Here is a 17,034-nt window from a genome sequence, read left to right as displayed (position 1 = left end):
TGTCTGGCACAAACCCAACACCTCTCATCACCCCGAGAACAACATCCCCACAGTGAAGCATGGTGGTGGCAGCATCATGCTGTGGGGATGTTTTTCATCGGCAGGGACTGGCAAACTGGTCAGAATTGAAGGAATGACGGATGGCGCTAAATACAGGGAAATTCTTGAGGGAAACCTGTTTCAGTCTTCCAGAGATTTGAGACTGGGACGGAGGTTCACCTTCCAGCAGGACAATGACCCTAAGCATACTGCTAAAACAACACTTGAGTGGTTTAAGGGGAAACATTTAAATGTCTTGAAATGGCCTAGTCAAAGCCCAGACCTCATTCGAATTGATAATCTGTGGTATGACTTAAAGATTGCTGTACACCAGCGGAACCCACCCAACTTGAAGAATGGGCAAAAATCCCAGTGGCTAGCTGTGCCAAGCTTATAGGGACATACCCCAAGAGACTTGCTGCTGTAATTGCTGCAAAAGGTGGCTCTACAAAGTATTGCTTTTGGGAGGGTGAATAGTTATGCACGCTCAAGTTTTCTGTTTTTTTGTCTTATTTCTTGTTTGTTAAAACAATAAAAAAATATTTTGCATCTTCAAAGTGGTAGGCATGTTGTGTAAATCAAATTATACAAACCCCCCCCAAAAAAATCAATTTTAATTCCAGGTTGTAAGGCAACAAAATAGGAAAAATGCCAAGGGGGGTGAATACTTACGCAAGGCCCTAACAGTTTGTGCACACCGTTTGTCAATGTTGTAGTCCAATTAATGTGTTGTGTAGTGGCTTTGCTGGGTTTGCCCCACTGAGATGTACATGCCACTGGAAATAGTGCACAAAGAACAGATGGATCTACCAGTTCTTAGACTTGCTTTCAATGAGAAGGACAGATCTATAACTGCATTTCTATATTAATTTGATCAGGTCGCCTAAAAGTTACATATTGCAGTTTTAACTAAATCTATGGCAAAAACATTAAACAGATCTGTTTTGGGGCTACAATGATAATGTTATGGTAAAACAGTTGTAGGCCTATGCTGGGCATTTAAAACTAGATTCTGTGAGCATCAAACCAACCTGGTTCATCGCCAGAGTTTTTTTAAATTTATTTATATATTTTTTTTTTTTACCCCCTTTTCGTCGTATCCAATTGTTAGTAATTACTATCTTGTCCCATCGCTACAACTCCCGTACGGGCTCGGGAGAGACGAAGGTCGAAACCCAACCAAGCCGCACTGCTTCATAACACAGCGAGCCTCCAACCCGGAAGCCAATGTGTCGGAGGAAACACCGTGCACCTAGCTACCTTGGTTAGCGCGCACTGTGCCCGGCCCGCCACAGGAGTCGCTGGTGCACGATGAGACAAGGATATCCCTACCGGCCAAACCCTCCCTAACCCGGACGACGCTAGGCCAGGCTGCGACAGAGTCTGGGCGCGAACCCAGAGTCTCTGGTGGCACAGCTAGCGCTGCGATGCAGTGCCCTAGACCACTGCGCCACCCGGGAGGCCTCATCACCAGAGTTTAAAAGCAAGCTCTGACCTTTTCTCGTAGATCCACGCTTCTTTTTATATTTTGTTTTGTCCTTTCTCTTATTTCTCTTGCTGTCCTTTTATTTGAAAGAAACGGTGGTTTAATTGACCCTGGTCAGTCAGTCGACTGCTCTTCCCTCAGCTAAAGGCTGGCAGACTCAACGGTTAATCCGTCAACTTCTAAGTGAATCTTTGTTTTCATTTCAACAATTTACTATCTGTGATGTGCTACTATCTGTGATGTGCTTGCTTAATTAAGATTGATGTAAAAAAATGTGATCCATTTCTGCTGCAGCTCTCTGCCCCCCTGATTGCTAAATCATTAACACATATTTTTAACCTGACGACCTGATTAATTCTCAGCTAAGATCTTTCTTATCTTTGAAATGTATTATAAATGTAAACTATAAATGTAAAATATAAACATCCCTAGTTATAAAGGATGTGGTTTACTGTATGGCTAAAAGGCAACATTGTGCTGCCCTCTGCATTGACCTGTCAGACTTTCGATACTGTTGATCATTCACTGCTAATTCAGAGGCCTTCCTCAATTGGCCTAGACAGGCTGCATGTAACTGATGGTGTTAAATCAGGTTTCCTGGATATTGGCCCTCTTTCATGTGACGTAGGTTGATACATGGCCATGTTTTCATTTATAAAGCCCTTTTACAAAACGCCCCACTGTACCGAACATCTTTACTAAACTTTAAACATACGAGTTACCACACCCAGTCTCAGGGATGGTTAACTCTGGAAATTACTTTGGTCTCTACTGAGTTAGGTAAATCAGCTTTTAGTTTTCTTTCACCTTTATTTGTTGAACAATCTTAAAAATGTTCTTAAATGTGATGTTTTGGTGCCTCTGGGGCAATTCAGAAGGCTGATTGATGAATGTGTTTGTTTTTTATGACGATGTTCTTTCTCCTTGCATTTTGTATTTATATTGATGTGTGTATTTTCTGTAATTAATGTAATTCAGGGCTCATCAGGGGGGGAAAAAACCCCTGATCTCAGTATGACTCCTTTAAAAAAAATAAAGGTTAAACAATTCTATCGCTCTCGTTGGTAGACGTCAACGCTTCCTGACTCCATAACACCGTATCAACGTTTATGCTGTGTTTCATTCTCTACAGACTCTTGGGCTAAGTCGATACATCATCAAACTATTGCTAGTTAAATAAAGATTACACTTTTTTTTGTTAATACATTGTTTGTCAACTGCTTTATATCGAAGCATACATAGCACTACACTTTTTACAAAATATAAAACAAGACACCATATTTTGTTAGTAACCAATCGCTGCAACACTAGTTACTCGCATGTGATCCTCCACAGAAACGAACCAATGAGACACGATCTAAACAATACTGACGTCAATGAGGGGTGTGACTTCGCTCCAACAAGTCTGGGCAAAACAACTGCGTAATACAATTGTCCATATTGTCAGGTCCAATAATGAACATTATTTGACTACGCGTAATTATGAGTTTAAGAACCAGTCTTAGTCTATTAACGCACTTTCACTTTTTACAATGAATTCAAAAACAACTCCAAGGGACGATCCATTAGATGACGGGTGTGATTTAAGGGATGCACAACTCCTCAGGATACAGTCGGAGCGTCTCGGTGAGTATGACTGCTTATTGAAATGTTTGCTAACAGCATTTCTAGACGAGATGCATGCCCAATGGGATTATTGAATACTATGAACTGTTTTCATGAACTGTATTGTCTTGCGTGTCTCTTCTCTTCTGTATCTTATGCCTGAATGTACATTACAGCAATACAGTGCCATAGTTTATACACTACATTTTAAAAAGTTGTCCATAGGTCAATAATCTATACAGTTAATAAAATACAGTATAACTATTACTTCTCTGAAGTTCCCTCACTACAGTATCTTTCTTATATTTCATCTACTCTAGCCCCGTCTGACCAACCTAGTTTGACTCCCGCTGGTACCAGTCTGACTCCCGCTGGTACCAGTCTGACTCCTGCGTATGGTACCAGTCTGACTCCGGCGTATGGTACCAGTTTGACTCCCGCTGGTACCAGTCTGACTCCCGCTGGTACCAGTCTGACTCTTACTAGTGGTACCAGTACCAGTTTGAGCGCTGGTGCTGATCAACACAGTCCGACACTGGGTGTGTGTGTGGTCGATGATGGCCAGTCCCTTGCCAAGAAGGAGGAGAGAATCGATGGTCAAATTAAGAAACGGTAAACCCACTCAAGTATATTATGCAAAGTTTAACCTTTGATAACAGTTCTCAACACTGCAGTGCCATACAGAGATATTTGACTCGGGTTCCCTTTATATGATGTGTGACGACATAGAAAAAGCTCAAACTAAGTTTATTCAATTACTGGGTCATACAGCTGCAAAGACAAAGCATGATTACACAAGCACATATATTTATAACCTACTAATAGGCGGGGTCAACTCCTTACACATCTAGACAGCCAATACATCTCTGTAGCTCGGCAGGAACTTAATTGGTTCCTCTCACTGGTGAAGTCATGGCTCTGCCTGATGCTAGAACCTGCGTGGAAGTGTATGTGTGTGAGATAGGACTGTTGTGGCGGGCCCCTCTGGTCCCCCTCCCAGAGGTTGCTTCTCACTTCATATGTTGATTGATGAAGTCCTCGCTCCTCCCTAGTTCTGCAGCTGGCTTGCCTTATCAGAGACTAACTATTAACCCTGCCTCCCTCGTTAGAAACATGGTACAGAATATTAACTTTATGAACTTCCCCTTGTCTCCCACTTTCCATACACCAAATTCCTATCCAACCTTCATTGACCCCAACATATACATTCCTTATACATGTAATCAATAAGTTATATTAATGGTAACAGGAATAACAATATTTCAAGCTAGAATCCAACAGATGCTTTTATGCAACCTAGAGGGGGGCAACATAGAGGGGATCAGCAACTTCTGTTCTGTGTGTGTGAGAGAGAGGGATGATCAACAGCTCCTGTCTGTGTGTCTGCGTGTGTGCATGTACATTAGGGTTGGGAATTGCCAGGGACATCACGAAATGATATTATCACGATACTTAGGTGCCGATACGATATGTATTGCAATTCTCACGATTCTATATGTTTTGCGATTTATGTATTGTTCACTATACAGTATGTCTGCTGCAGAGAGACAAGAGAGCCATGATAAAAACGAGTTTTGATCAGTCATGGAAATAAGTGCTGAAAACATGTTGGCTCACTATTTAAAAAGAAGATGGAGAACAAGCTACTGTATAGGATGAAAAATACCCGCTTTTTGGCACAAGTACAGCTGTCTAGTGCTAGCTAACGCTACCTAGCAAAAAATATTTGTATTACAAATCGATACTCAAAGTACCAATATAATATCATCCAAAATAATATTGCGTTATGTAACTATCGATTTATTTTTTATTCCCCCCATTACTAATGTGTCCGTCCATCAGGGGTCACGTGGCCGTGGCCCCGTTCGAGAGGCTGAGCAACAATAGGAGCACTGTTACCCTGTCAGTCCCAAACCAGAGTCCAATGGAAAGGTTCAGTAAGCATCACCTGAATGTTACTCAGCTCTGTGAGCAGTCATGGTGTGAAATTAAAGTGGTCTATGGGTTCCTCAAGCCTCATATGAAGAGGAGAGAGATGAGAAGGACTGCAGTGATGACAGGGGCCAGTATTCATCTTGCTAGAGGTAAGCAGCATGTTGTGCCCTAGAAAGTAATCATATATTTCCATAACCATAATGAACTACTTCATGAGCCAATCCTGAATGGAAGAAGGCCATTGGCCCATAGATTGCTTTCATGTAATTTTGTAACTTCAACTTTCCCCATAACATAAATCCCTGTGAGTTCATGTGTATGCTTGAACTCTTTATGGATGATGTGGAGGTAGTTAGTGATGATAACCTATTTCCTGTCCTTGTGTATATGTGTCTAGAACTGGAGGCAAACCCAGATGCTGTGACTGTGGTTGTTCATACCAGAGAGGACAGGGAAGCCTTGAAACTCATCAACCTGATACAGATGGTCCCAGCTCTGGAGGCAGGTATGGTGGTACTGATCAGGTTTGATAGAGTACCGTAATATGATCATACTGTAATGATGACAAAAGATGATAAACTGTTGCAAATAGCCATCTTAGAATCTGTTTGTGTGTGTGTTTCCCAGGCCAGCTTGTGCGGGAGTTTCCAGTGTTAGGTTTGTTGGATGGGGTGTTTTTCCTGGGTGTGGTTGATGAGCTCTATTGTAGTAAGTCTGGGGATCTGGTCCTGAGTGAACTGAAGACCCGCAGTCACAACTCCCTGCCGCATCCTGCCCAGGCCAAGGGACACTCTCTACAGGTAGGCTACACAAAGTGCCGGTCCGGCCAATAAATTACATAAGAGGCCGCTAGCGGGACTGTCATACCAAATAATGTCCCCCGGCCAAAAAGCTCCCCCCTCTGCGTCAATGGGATTCGATCAACTATTAGCGTCCGTTGCTATATCAACGGTGTGATGACCTAATGATTCGAATTTTGGAGATCATTACAGCCTAAATTACGTTATTTTTATCATCGCTATGCAAACACCCGGCTAGAATTTCTCTGAATGTTGCGCCTCTTGTCGATCAGTGGTGCCTTCATAGTACTTCGCCTGGTTGGAAAGATTAAAGAAAATCTCCTTGAGGGATGCCATTGAAGTGCAAGCTACATACTCAAACTGGACAGAAAGCTACAATAACAGGTACAGTAGCTAGCTAAATAAAACTGGTTAGCTAGCCTGCTATTGTAGCTGGCTAGCTGACTTATTTAACCTTTTATTTAACTAGGCAAGTCAGTTAAGAACAAATTCTTATTTACAATGACGGCCTACCAAAAGGCCTCCTGCAGGGACGGGGGCTGGGATTAAAAATCAAACAATTATAAAATATATATATATAGGACAAAAGACACCACGACAAGAGAGACAACACAACTACATAAAGAGAGACCTAAGACGACAACATGGCAAGGCAGAAACACATGACAACACAGCATGGTAGCAACACAACATGACAACAATATGGTAGTAGCACAAAACATGGTACAAACATTATTGGGCACAGACAACAGCACAAAGGGCAAGAATGTAGAGACACCAATACATCACACAAAGCAGCCACAACTGTCTGTAAGAGTGTCCATGATTGAGTCTTTGAATGAAGAGATTGAGATACAACTGTCCAGTTTGAGTGTTTGTTGCAGCTCGTTCCAGTCACTAGCTGCAGTGAACTGAAAAGAGGAGCGACACAGGGACGTGTGTGCTTTGGGGACCTTTAACAGAATGTGACTGGCAGAACGGGTGTTGTATGTGGAGGATGAGGGCTGCAGTAGATATCTCAGATAGGGGTGAGTGAGGCCTAAGAGGGTTTTATAAATAAGCATCAACAAGTGGGTATTGTGACTATACACAGATGACCAATTTACAGAATTTACAGAGTAGTATAGAGTGCAGTGATGTGTCCTATAAGGAGCATTGGTGGCAAATCTGATGGCCAAATGGTAAAGAACATCTAGTCGCTCGAGAGCACCCTTACCTGTCGATCTATAAATTAAGTCTCCGTAAGCTAGCATGGGAAGGATGGTAATCTGAAACGGGGTTAGTTTGGCAGCTGGGGTGAAAGGGGAGCGATTATGATAGAGGAAACCAAGTCTAGATTTAACTTTAGCCTGCAGCTTTGATATGTGCTGAGAGAAGGACAGTGTACCATCTAGCCATACTCCCAAGTGCTTGTATGAGGTGACTACCTCAAGTTCTAAACCCTCAGAGGTAGTAATCACACCTGTGGGAAGAGGGGCATTCTTTTTACCAAACCACATGACTTTTGTTTTTTTGAGGTGTTCAGCACAAGGTTAAGGGTAGAGAAAGCTTGTTGGACACCAAGAAAGGTTTGTTGTAGAGAATTTAACACACAATCCGGGGAGGGGCCAGCTGAGTATAAGACTGTATCATCTGCATATAAATGGATGAGAGAGCTTCCTACTGCCTGAGCTATGTTGTTGTAAATTGAGAAGATCGTGGGGCCTAGGATCGAGCCTTGGGGTACTCCCTTGGTGATAGGCAGTGGCTGAGCCGATTTTCTGACTTCATGCACTCTTTGAGAGATGTAGTTAGCAATCCAGGCCAAAGACCCCTCAGACAACAATACTCCTTAGTCAATACAAGAATGGAATGGTCTACTGTATCAAAAGCTTTGGCCAAGTCAATAAAAATAGCAGCACAACATTGCTTAGAATCAAGGGCAATGGTGACATCATTGAGGACCTTTAAGGTTACAGTGATGCGTCCATAACCTGAGCGGAAACCACATTGCATACCCGAGAGAATGCTATAGACATCAAGAAACCCGGTCATTTGATTATTGACAAGTTTTTCCAACACTTTTGATAAACAGGGCAAAATAGAAATATGCCTGTAACAGTTCGGACCAGCTTGATCTCCCCCTTTAAATAAAGGACAAACCGTGGCTGCCTTCCAAGCAATTGCAACCTCCCCAGAAAGGTGAGACAGGCTTGGCGATGATAGGGGCAGCAACCTTAAAGAAGGGTCTAAACATCTGACCCAGATGTTTTTTTGGGGTCAAGTTTAAGGAGCTCCTTTAGCACCTCGGACTCAGTGACTGCCTCGGACTCGGTGACTGCCCCGACACTTTGTAGGGAACTGCTCCTTAAAGTAACTAACTTTGGCTTTCCGGATAGCCTGAGTGCACTTATTTCTCATTTGCTTGAATGAGAGCCAGTCAGCCTGCGTATGCGTGTGCCGAGCCTTTCGCCAAATGCAATTCTTGAGGTGCAGTAACTCTGCAAGGTCACGGTCGAACCAGGGGCTGAACTTGTTTTTAATTCAAAATTTCTTTATGGGGGCATGTTTGTTAACAATACCACTGAAAATATGAAAAGAGAAGGTCCAAGCGTCTTCGACAGAGCTGATTTTATACCATTTTAAAGAGGCCAGTTCATGAAGGAAGGCTTGCTCATGAAAGTTTTTTAGCGAGCCTTTATGGCAAATCAAAATCATGCTTAAACCACCTGACCAAGTCCTAAAACAATGGGACTCCCTAAATCTTTCTCAGATTATTACCAATCCCACAAGGTATGACTCCAAAACCCCAGTTTAGCTGCTCTAAACTGGGACATGCTTATACCACCTGACCAAGTCCTAAGGTACAGGCCGGTGCTGATGGAGGACATTAGCACCCAGCAACAGTCAACAAAGAGCTATTTGAAAGTTTAATGCTTAAAACCAGCAAATCAAATTGTTTGGGGACAGACTTTGTGGATACAACCGAACACTGAAGGTGATCCTTGGTAAAGATTGCCACTCCCCCACCTTAGGAAGATCTGTCTTGCTTGAAAAAGGTTAACCTTTCTGGTTATAACATCAGTATTCAAAACACTCTTCCTTGACCATATCTCAGTAATGACCAACACATCTGGATTGGAGCTGTGAACCCACACTTTCAATTGATCCATTTTAGGTAATAAGCTTCTAGTCTTAACGTGCAGAAAACCCAGGATTTTACGAGAGCAGAAATCAGTGAAGCAGATATCAGAGCACAAGTCAGAATTGGGCCTAGCAACAGTAGATGGGCCAGGGTGTACACGCACATGTCCAGATATCATCAACAGTAATACAATCAAGGCACGGCAGAGGACAGGGAGAGCTCTGCAGTGCTGATTTATGACATCTGAATGTGCATCAGATGGCAACAAGATCATATTGTACAGCAATTTCATCAGGTAACATGAATTCAAAGCCGGCAAGGGGTGGTTAGAATAGGATGGGAGGCCAAAAGTCTGTGTAACCAATAGTGAGAGTCCCAAGTGTGGGAACAAACAGTCTGTCCCACGGTTGGGTAAAGAAAGTTTGTAGTCAACAAAGCATGCAGGAGTCATGATGCAAATAGAAAAATGCACAAGACATTTTTAAAATATATAGCCATTGTAAGTTCAGAGTTTCTCGCCCCAACAGTATGTGTGTGCTGGAGGTGAGCGAAAGCTCGGGAGAGGGGGAATGTGGTGGTGGAACCTGTACCAGACGGGGAGACAGGCCAGGGCAGACGGTGAACAAATCGCCAGGTGGAATCCAAGCAGCAGTGCAGCAAGCAACGGGAGTAGGTGTCACACCCACCTGGGAGAAGCTTTTATTTCTGGAAGCAGATTTCTTGTAGAAAATGTCAGTGAATGGTCTTTGAACAGCAGGAGGAGGCTTCAAAGGGTGCTTCAAAGACTCCTGCCACTTGTTGGTCCCAAAGACAACACCTTTTACTTCACACCTCAGTGCTAATTGAAGTTGTATCTGGTCTGTCCTTGCAAGCCTGGCAGCCTTTACTCAGCATTCAGTCCCCATAAACTCCGTTCCAGGTTGGAGGGTGTCCTCAGGTCTCTGCTGTTTGTTTGCTAGAACACCCTCTGTATAGCTTGGAAAAAGGGAACCTTGGTAGCAGTAATCGCTCCGGTTAATTTTGATCAAAATTAGGTTGTAGGTTTGGAGTTTTGATCTGGAGCGAAGGCCAGTGGTGGGTAGCATCCTGCATATGTCCCTGCCGAAAAATTCAAGTTCATCTAACTCCAAATCTATCATTTTGTAAAAAACGTTGAATTATGTTAGAGCTCACATGCAGCTGTGTCTCTCTGAGGGAGGTGGGTGACTAGGCAGGCCGAGGTAAATTAGGACAGTAGCTAGTAACGTTAATCTAAAAACAAGTTAAATTATTTCTTCCTATTTAACAAAGTGTGTTCTCTTTCCAGTCTTTTCGGTCCTCTGAAGCAGCAGGTAGCCAGCAGGTTGTCACCGTCAAAAATACCGTCCTTGGAGAGCAATTCTGAGGTATTAATTTTGCGCGGAATGAGTGAGCGCTTATAAGGTGAACTAGAACTACCCGTGTCCTCCTTCCTTCGCGACCTCTACGAGGTAAAATATAACCAAGCAACCAGTATAGCAACGGACGCTTTGGTTTATTACGTAATCAGGTCAGAATTTTGCAAGTTCTAGCAACAGCCCTAGCAACAGAAGCTAGAACTCATCGAATCCCATTGTGACGCGGGGGGAGGACATTTTTTGGCAGGGGGACACTATTTGGCATGAGAGGTCCCCAACCATCTACACTGTAAACAAAAATCAAGTTTTAACTAAATATTATTAAGTAACTGGTTCCACAACCTTTGTTTTTGTTTACTCAACTTTTTGGTCAAAGTGTTACCAGAACTTAACATTTGTAGTTGGCCCAAACTTAGCTCCAACATGAGAGAACTTAGGCAAAAATTTGGTCAACTTAAAATGTGTTTTTCTCAATGTCATGTTCATTTAGTTTGAAATTGTTATTTGGGCAGCTTACCTAAAAAAAAGAATGTTACACACACAGTGATTTTAACATACAATGTTTTCAACTTACATATTGTACATGATTACATTGCATGTTCATTTATACAGTAATTCATATTCAACTTGTCCTCACCTGGGATTTGAACTCACAAACTCTTGGTCCACAGCATTCCAATAATCTGGAGCTAAGTTTGGGCCAATAATTTTTTTTTAGTTCAGGTAACACTAGGACTGAAAAGTTGAGTAAGCAAAAGAAAAAGGCTCTGGAACCAAGTGTAGCACTTAAACTACCGTTCAAAAGTTTGGGGTCACTTAGAAATGTCCTTGTTTTTCAAAGAAAAGCACATTTTTTGTCCATTTAAAATAACAAAGTTTATCAGAAATACAGTGTAGACTTTGTTAATGTTGTAAATGACAATTTTTGCTGGAAACAGCACATATTTTATGGAATATCTACATAGGCGTACAGAGGCTCATTATCAGCAACCATCACTCTTGTATTCCAATGGCAAGTTGTTAGCTAATCCAAGTTTCATTTTAAAAGGCTAATTGATCATTAGAAAACCCTTTTGCAATTATGTTAGCACAGCTGAAAACTGTTGTGCTAATTAAAGATCAATAAAACTGGCCTTCTTTAAACTAGTTGAGTATCTGGAGCATCAGCATTTGTGGGCTCGATTACAGGCTCAAAATGACCAGAAACAAAGAGCTTTCTTCTGAAACTCGTCAGTCTTTTCTTGTTCTGAGAAATTAAGGCTATTCCATGTGAGAAATTGGCAAGAAACTGAAGATCTCGTACAACGCTGTGTACTACTCCTTTCACAGAACAGCGCAAACTGGCTCTAATCAGAATAGAAAGAGGAGTGGGAGGCCCCGGTCCACAACTGAGCAACAGGACAAGTACATTAGAGTGTCTAGTTTGAGAAACAGACGCCTCACAAGTCCTCAACTGGCAGCTTCATTAAACAGTACCCGCAAAACACCAGTCTCAAAGTCAACAGTGAAGAGGTGACTCCGGGATGCTGGCCTTCTTGCAAAAACAAGGACATTTCTAAGTGACCCCAAACGTTTGAACAGTAGTGTATATCTCAATGCCTTCGTAATTTCTATCTTTCATCCAGGGCTTTCTTGCAGTCTTCGTGGTATTCATATGCAGGGAGCATAAATTGTAAAATTGTTAACTGACAAATACTTTTTTTCAAGTTAGAACCCATGTATATTAGTTAATATACAGCACCAACTACATACATATATGTTAGGGACCATTATCTGCTACCTGGACTTTATTCATAATTCGTTTAAACAAGTTTTTTTTTACAGTGTAGCTTAGGGCCCCCAAAAGGCCCTATGCTACACTACCACACCACACACTATGTCTCTCTGATGTTTCGCTGACCTCTTTGGTGTCGCTCTCTCTTTGACCTTTCTCTCTCTTTCTGGTCTCTCATTTATCTGTCCCTCTGGTCTCTGACTCTTCTCTGATCGCTCTCTCTCTGATCACTTTCTCTCTCTGATCTCTCTGTCAGGTGGGTGTGTATAAGCTGCTGTTTGACTCCATGGTTCAGGGTTCTATGAAGAGGGATCAGCTCCTCCACTTCCTCAAGCTCCGGCCCCACCAGGCCTTTGGGTCAGAGCTCCAGAGCTATGCCCAGAAATTGGGCCTCCTGGCAGTCACCTTCGGAGAGCTTGTGGACCACCTGTTGGTTGTGCTACATTTCTCTAACCTCCAGCCCATTGACAAGCTATGCCTGGAATACAGACATCAGAGCTCCGGAGTCCTCATAGGAAACAGGAAGGTAGAGTTTGAGGAGACCCAGCTAAGGGCTGAGCTCAGGGACTACCTGGCCTTCTGGAGGGGGGAGAGGGAGCCCCATGGAGTGGATATTGAGGATATAGAAGAGGCTTGGAAGTGTAGGATGTGCCCCTATGAGGAGAGCTGTGATTGGAGGAGGAGTAGGTTGCAAGAGATGATGGTTGATGGCAGTAAGAAAGCCAAATTGGATGGTTCTAAATCAGACTCCCCCAATTCAAGTCGGAGAGTCCCAAATTGAAGTTTGTCAGGTCTGAGAATCCAAAATGGGAGAGTCCAAGGTTGGATAGTCCAACAGTGGATAGCCTGATATCGGCATGACTTCCATCATGATTTTATGGGTTTACAATAGGGTTGAATAGCGGGGAGGGGCCTCCCGAGTGGCGCAGTGGTCTAAGTAGCTGTGCCACTAGAGATTCTGGGTTCGAGTCCAGGCTCTGTCGCAGCCGGCCATGACCAGGAGACCCAATTCCAGTGGGTCAGAAGTTCACATACACAAAGTTGACTGTGCCTTTAAACAGCTTGGAAAATTCCAGGAAATAATGTCATGGCTTTAGAAGCTTCTGATAGGCTAATTGACATAATTTGAGTCAATTGGAGGTGTACCTGTGGATGTATTTCAAGGCCTACCTTCAAACTCAGTGCTTCTTAGCTTGACATCATGGGAAAATCAAAAGAAATCAGCAAAGACCTCAGAAAAAAATTGGAGACCTCCACAAATCTGGTTCATCCTTGGGAGCAATTTCCAAATGCCTGAAGGTACCACGTTCATCTGTACAAACAATACTACGCAAGTATAAACACCATGGACCACGCAGCCGTCATACCTCTCAGGAAGGAGACGCATTCTATATCGACATAACCTGAAAGGCCAATCAGCAAGGAAGAAGCCACTGCTCCAAAACCGCCATTAAAAAAGCCAGACTATGGTTTGCAACTGCACATGGGGACAAAGATCATACTTTTTGGAGAAATGTCCTCTGGTCTGATGAAACAAAAATAGAACTGTTTGGCCATAATAACCATCCTTATGTTTGGAGGAAAAAGGGGGAGGCTTGCAAGCCGAAGAACACCATCCCAACCGTGAAGCACAGGGGTGGCAGCATCATGTTGTGCGGGTGCTTTGCTGCAGGAGGGACTGGTGCGCTTCACAAAATAGATGGCATCATGAGGGAGGAAAATTATGTGGATATATTGAAGCAACATCTCAAGACATCAGTCAAGAAGTTAAAGCTTGGTCGCAAATGGGTCTTCCAAATGGACAATGACCCCAAATATACTTCCGAAGTTGTGGAAAATGGCTTAAGGACAACAAAGTCAAGGTATTGGAGTGGCCATCACAAAGCCCTGACCTCAATCCTATAGAACATTTGTGGGTGTAACAGATGTGAAATGGCTAGCTAGTTAGCGGTGGTCCGCGCTAATAGCGTTTCAATCGGTTACGTCACTCGCTTTGAGACCCTGAAGTAGTGGTTCCCCTTGCTCTGCAAGGGCCGCGGCTTTTGTGGAGCGATGGGTAACGACGCTTCGTGGGTGACTGTTGTTGATGTGTGCAGAGGGTCCCTGGTTCGCATCGGGGCGAGGGGACGTACTAAAGTTATACTGTTACATGGGCAGAACTGAAAAAGCGTGTATGAGGAAGGAGGCCTACAAACTTGACTCAGTTACACCAGCTCTGTCAGGAGGAATGGGCCAAAATTCACCCAACTTATTGTGGGAAGCTTGTGGAAGTCTACCCAAAACGTTTGACCCAAGTTAAACAATTTAAAGGCAATGCTACCAAATACTAATTGAGTGTATGTAAACTTCTGACCCACTGGGAATGTGATGAAAGAAATAATTACTATTATTCTGACATTTCACATTCTTAAAAAAAAGTGGTGATCCTAACTGACCTAAGACATGGAATTTTTACTCGGATTACATGTCAGGAATTGTGAAACTGATTTTAAATGTATTTGGCTAAGGTGTATGTAAACTTCCGACTTCAACTGTATGTGATTTCTAAATCTGGCTTCTCTACTATCTGAATGATCAATCATCAACGCTCAAGGTGGGGACAGGCAGCACATCTCAGTACGGAGTGCAGTTCACAATGCATGCATCATCTCATTGTAACTTTTTTCGTGTGAAAGTTAAGACCCCATTCGCTGTAGCATAGCTTATGCTACTGTAAATATGCATTTTGTTTTTCATTGCAGCTGCAGAGTTTTAAAACAGCCTATCACTCAAATATCATTGCTTTAAATCAATGTGCACTCGAGCACTCACCCAGTCTTTCTCTCCATCAATTCCATATGGAATCATGTAGTAACCAAAAAAGCGTTAAACAAATCAAAATATATTTTAGATTCTTCAAAGTTGCCATCCTTTGCCTTGATGACAGCTTTGAACACTCCTTGCATTCTGTCAACCAGCTTCATGAGGTAGTCACCTGGAATGCATTTCAGTTAACAGGTGTGCCTTGTTAAAAGTACATTTGTGGAATTTCTTTCCTTCATAATGGGAGTTTGAAAGAAGAGCGAAAGCGCGATGGTGGTAGGATATACCAGTTATTTATTCAGACCCATTACCATTCAATCTTCATGAAGAGAAATGACAGCCGTCTGTATCTTATTCTAGTCCTATGTTATTCAATCATGACATTATAATGATGAAGGTATGGACAACAAAACTTATTTCATTCAGGGGTGCAACAATCACTGTGGACATGGGGGGTCATGTCCCACACATTCTGAAATTGCATGTTTGTCCCCCCCCCCCCCCCCCCTCCCCTCCAGTTTTCTCATTGCAATGTGATACAAAAAGTGTCAACAGTGTGCTTTAGGACCATGCGGACGCCTCAGCACGGTCGGCTGGATTTTGGACCATGTGGACGCCATAGTGGTCTGTCAGGCAGTGTGAAGGCCAACCTTCTGGAAGCCTGGCTTTTTACTTGTTCAGTTTGTCATTCTTTTGTTTTTATCTTATGTTTGTTTATTTTTAATTTTTTTCCCTGTAAAGCACATTGTGTTGCATTCCATGTCTGAAATGTGCTGTATAAATAAAGCTTGATTTGATTTGACCAGTTTGTGAGTAGTTGTTCCATTTGTTATGCTTTTGTTTTTGTAGTAAATATTTCAGCTTTTATTTTCATTGTTTTTTCCTGTAAAGCAAATTGTGTTGCATTCCATGTCTGAAATGTGCTGTATAAATAAAGATTGATTTGACCAGCGTAGTTCAGTGTGTATGTGTTGCCCTCTTTCACAGAGTTGTAATAGCAAGCAGAGCAGAAACTTGGCTACTCTTTTAGTTAACTGATGTAGCTGGCAAGGTAACTGCTGTTTAAAACGAAACTTGTTTATTCCCAGTGCTGAGCTATATTGTAACTGACATGTAAAGTTAGCTAATGTTTCATCCCCTCACGAAGCTAGTAGCTACCACAGCCAGGTCAGCTCTAGCCAGCTATCTGTCAGATTGCAATATGAGGTGGCTATTTGTACTGACAGCGGTTGTTTTTTATGGAAATGTTTTGTAGCCTTTGTTTTGTCTGGTTTCAACAGAAATAAATTAACTTGGCTAGCTTTTGCCAGTTGATTTACCATTAGAGAGAGCTGGTTAAAAGTTGGCTAACGTTACTGTGGCTATTCTTTTTTCTTCAATCACAGTAGACCTGAGTCAAGACGATGAAACCATCGACCAAATGATTGAAAGCCGATATTCTGACGTTTTTCAATGCAATGTGAGTTTATATTAGACAGTATGGCATGTAACATTATTGATCTGTCAGTTTCCCTAGCTAATTCCCTACTTTTCACTGACACAGTAATAAACAGCTCTAATGTTAATAAAGGCTTCACTGTTATGATGCACAGTATAGATTTGCGCTGTACCAATTTTTTCATACCCCTCCCGCCCGCCCGCTGTTTTTCATACCGCACGCACTAGCTTTCTGTCCGACTCCCACCCGCTACCGCAAGAAATGGTCCCAAACCCAACCACAGTCCTGCCATGTTATTTTAGGCGTATGTGACGCAGCCCATTTGCCAGCCAACGATGTTGCGCCCTATAGGTAATATCAAATGCGCAAAAATAACTTGAAATAGGTTAAATTACCAGAGATTCTCACATGGCCCTTATATTAGGCTATCTGTATTACTGGGCTATATCAGTGACCTTTTATCCACCTGTGTACTTAATCAGCTTCTTGATATGCCACACCAGTCAGGTGGATGGATTATCTTGGCAAAGGAGAAACGCTCACTAACAGGGATGTAAACACATTTGTGCACAACATTTGAAAGAAATACGCTTTTTGTGTGTTTGGACAATTTCTGGGATGTTTTATTTCCGCTCATGGAACATGGGACGAAAAC

At 42.6% G+C, this 17,034-nt stretch overlaps 1 protein-coding gene across 1 annotated transcript; it reads left to right on the top strand.

The window, feature by feature from the left end:
- Positions 1-2,900: 2,900 nt before the first annotated feature.
- LOC139547979 (exonuclease V-like) lies at positions 2,901-15,631 on the top strand. The gene is made up of 6 exons (XM_071357234.1): positions 2,901-3,151; positions 3,451-3,742; positions 4,973-5,214; positions 5,463-5,570; positions 5,693-5,865; positions 12,396-15,631. Exons 1-6 carry the CDS (start codon positions 3,058-3,060, stop codon positions 12,918-12,920), a joined length of 1,434 nt encoding a protein of 477 aa, XP_071213335.1. The 5' UTR covers positions 2,901-3,057; the 3' UTR covers positions 12,921-15,631.
- Positions 15,632-17,034: the final 1,403 nt, after the last annotated feature.

Source organism: Salvelinus alpinus, chromosome 21 (assembly GCF_045679555.1).
Source record: "Salvelinus alpinus chromosome 21, SLU_Salpinus.1, whole genome shotgun sequence".
Lineage (NCBI taxonomy): Eukaryota > Metazoa > Chordata > Actinopteri > Salmoniformes > Salmonidae > Salvelinus > Salvelinus alpinus.
The sequence above is the reverse complement of the archived record's forward strand: the minus strand, read 5'-3'. Positions and strand labels throughout refer to the sequence as shown.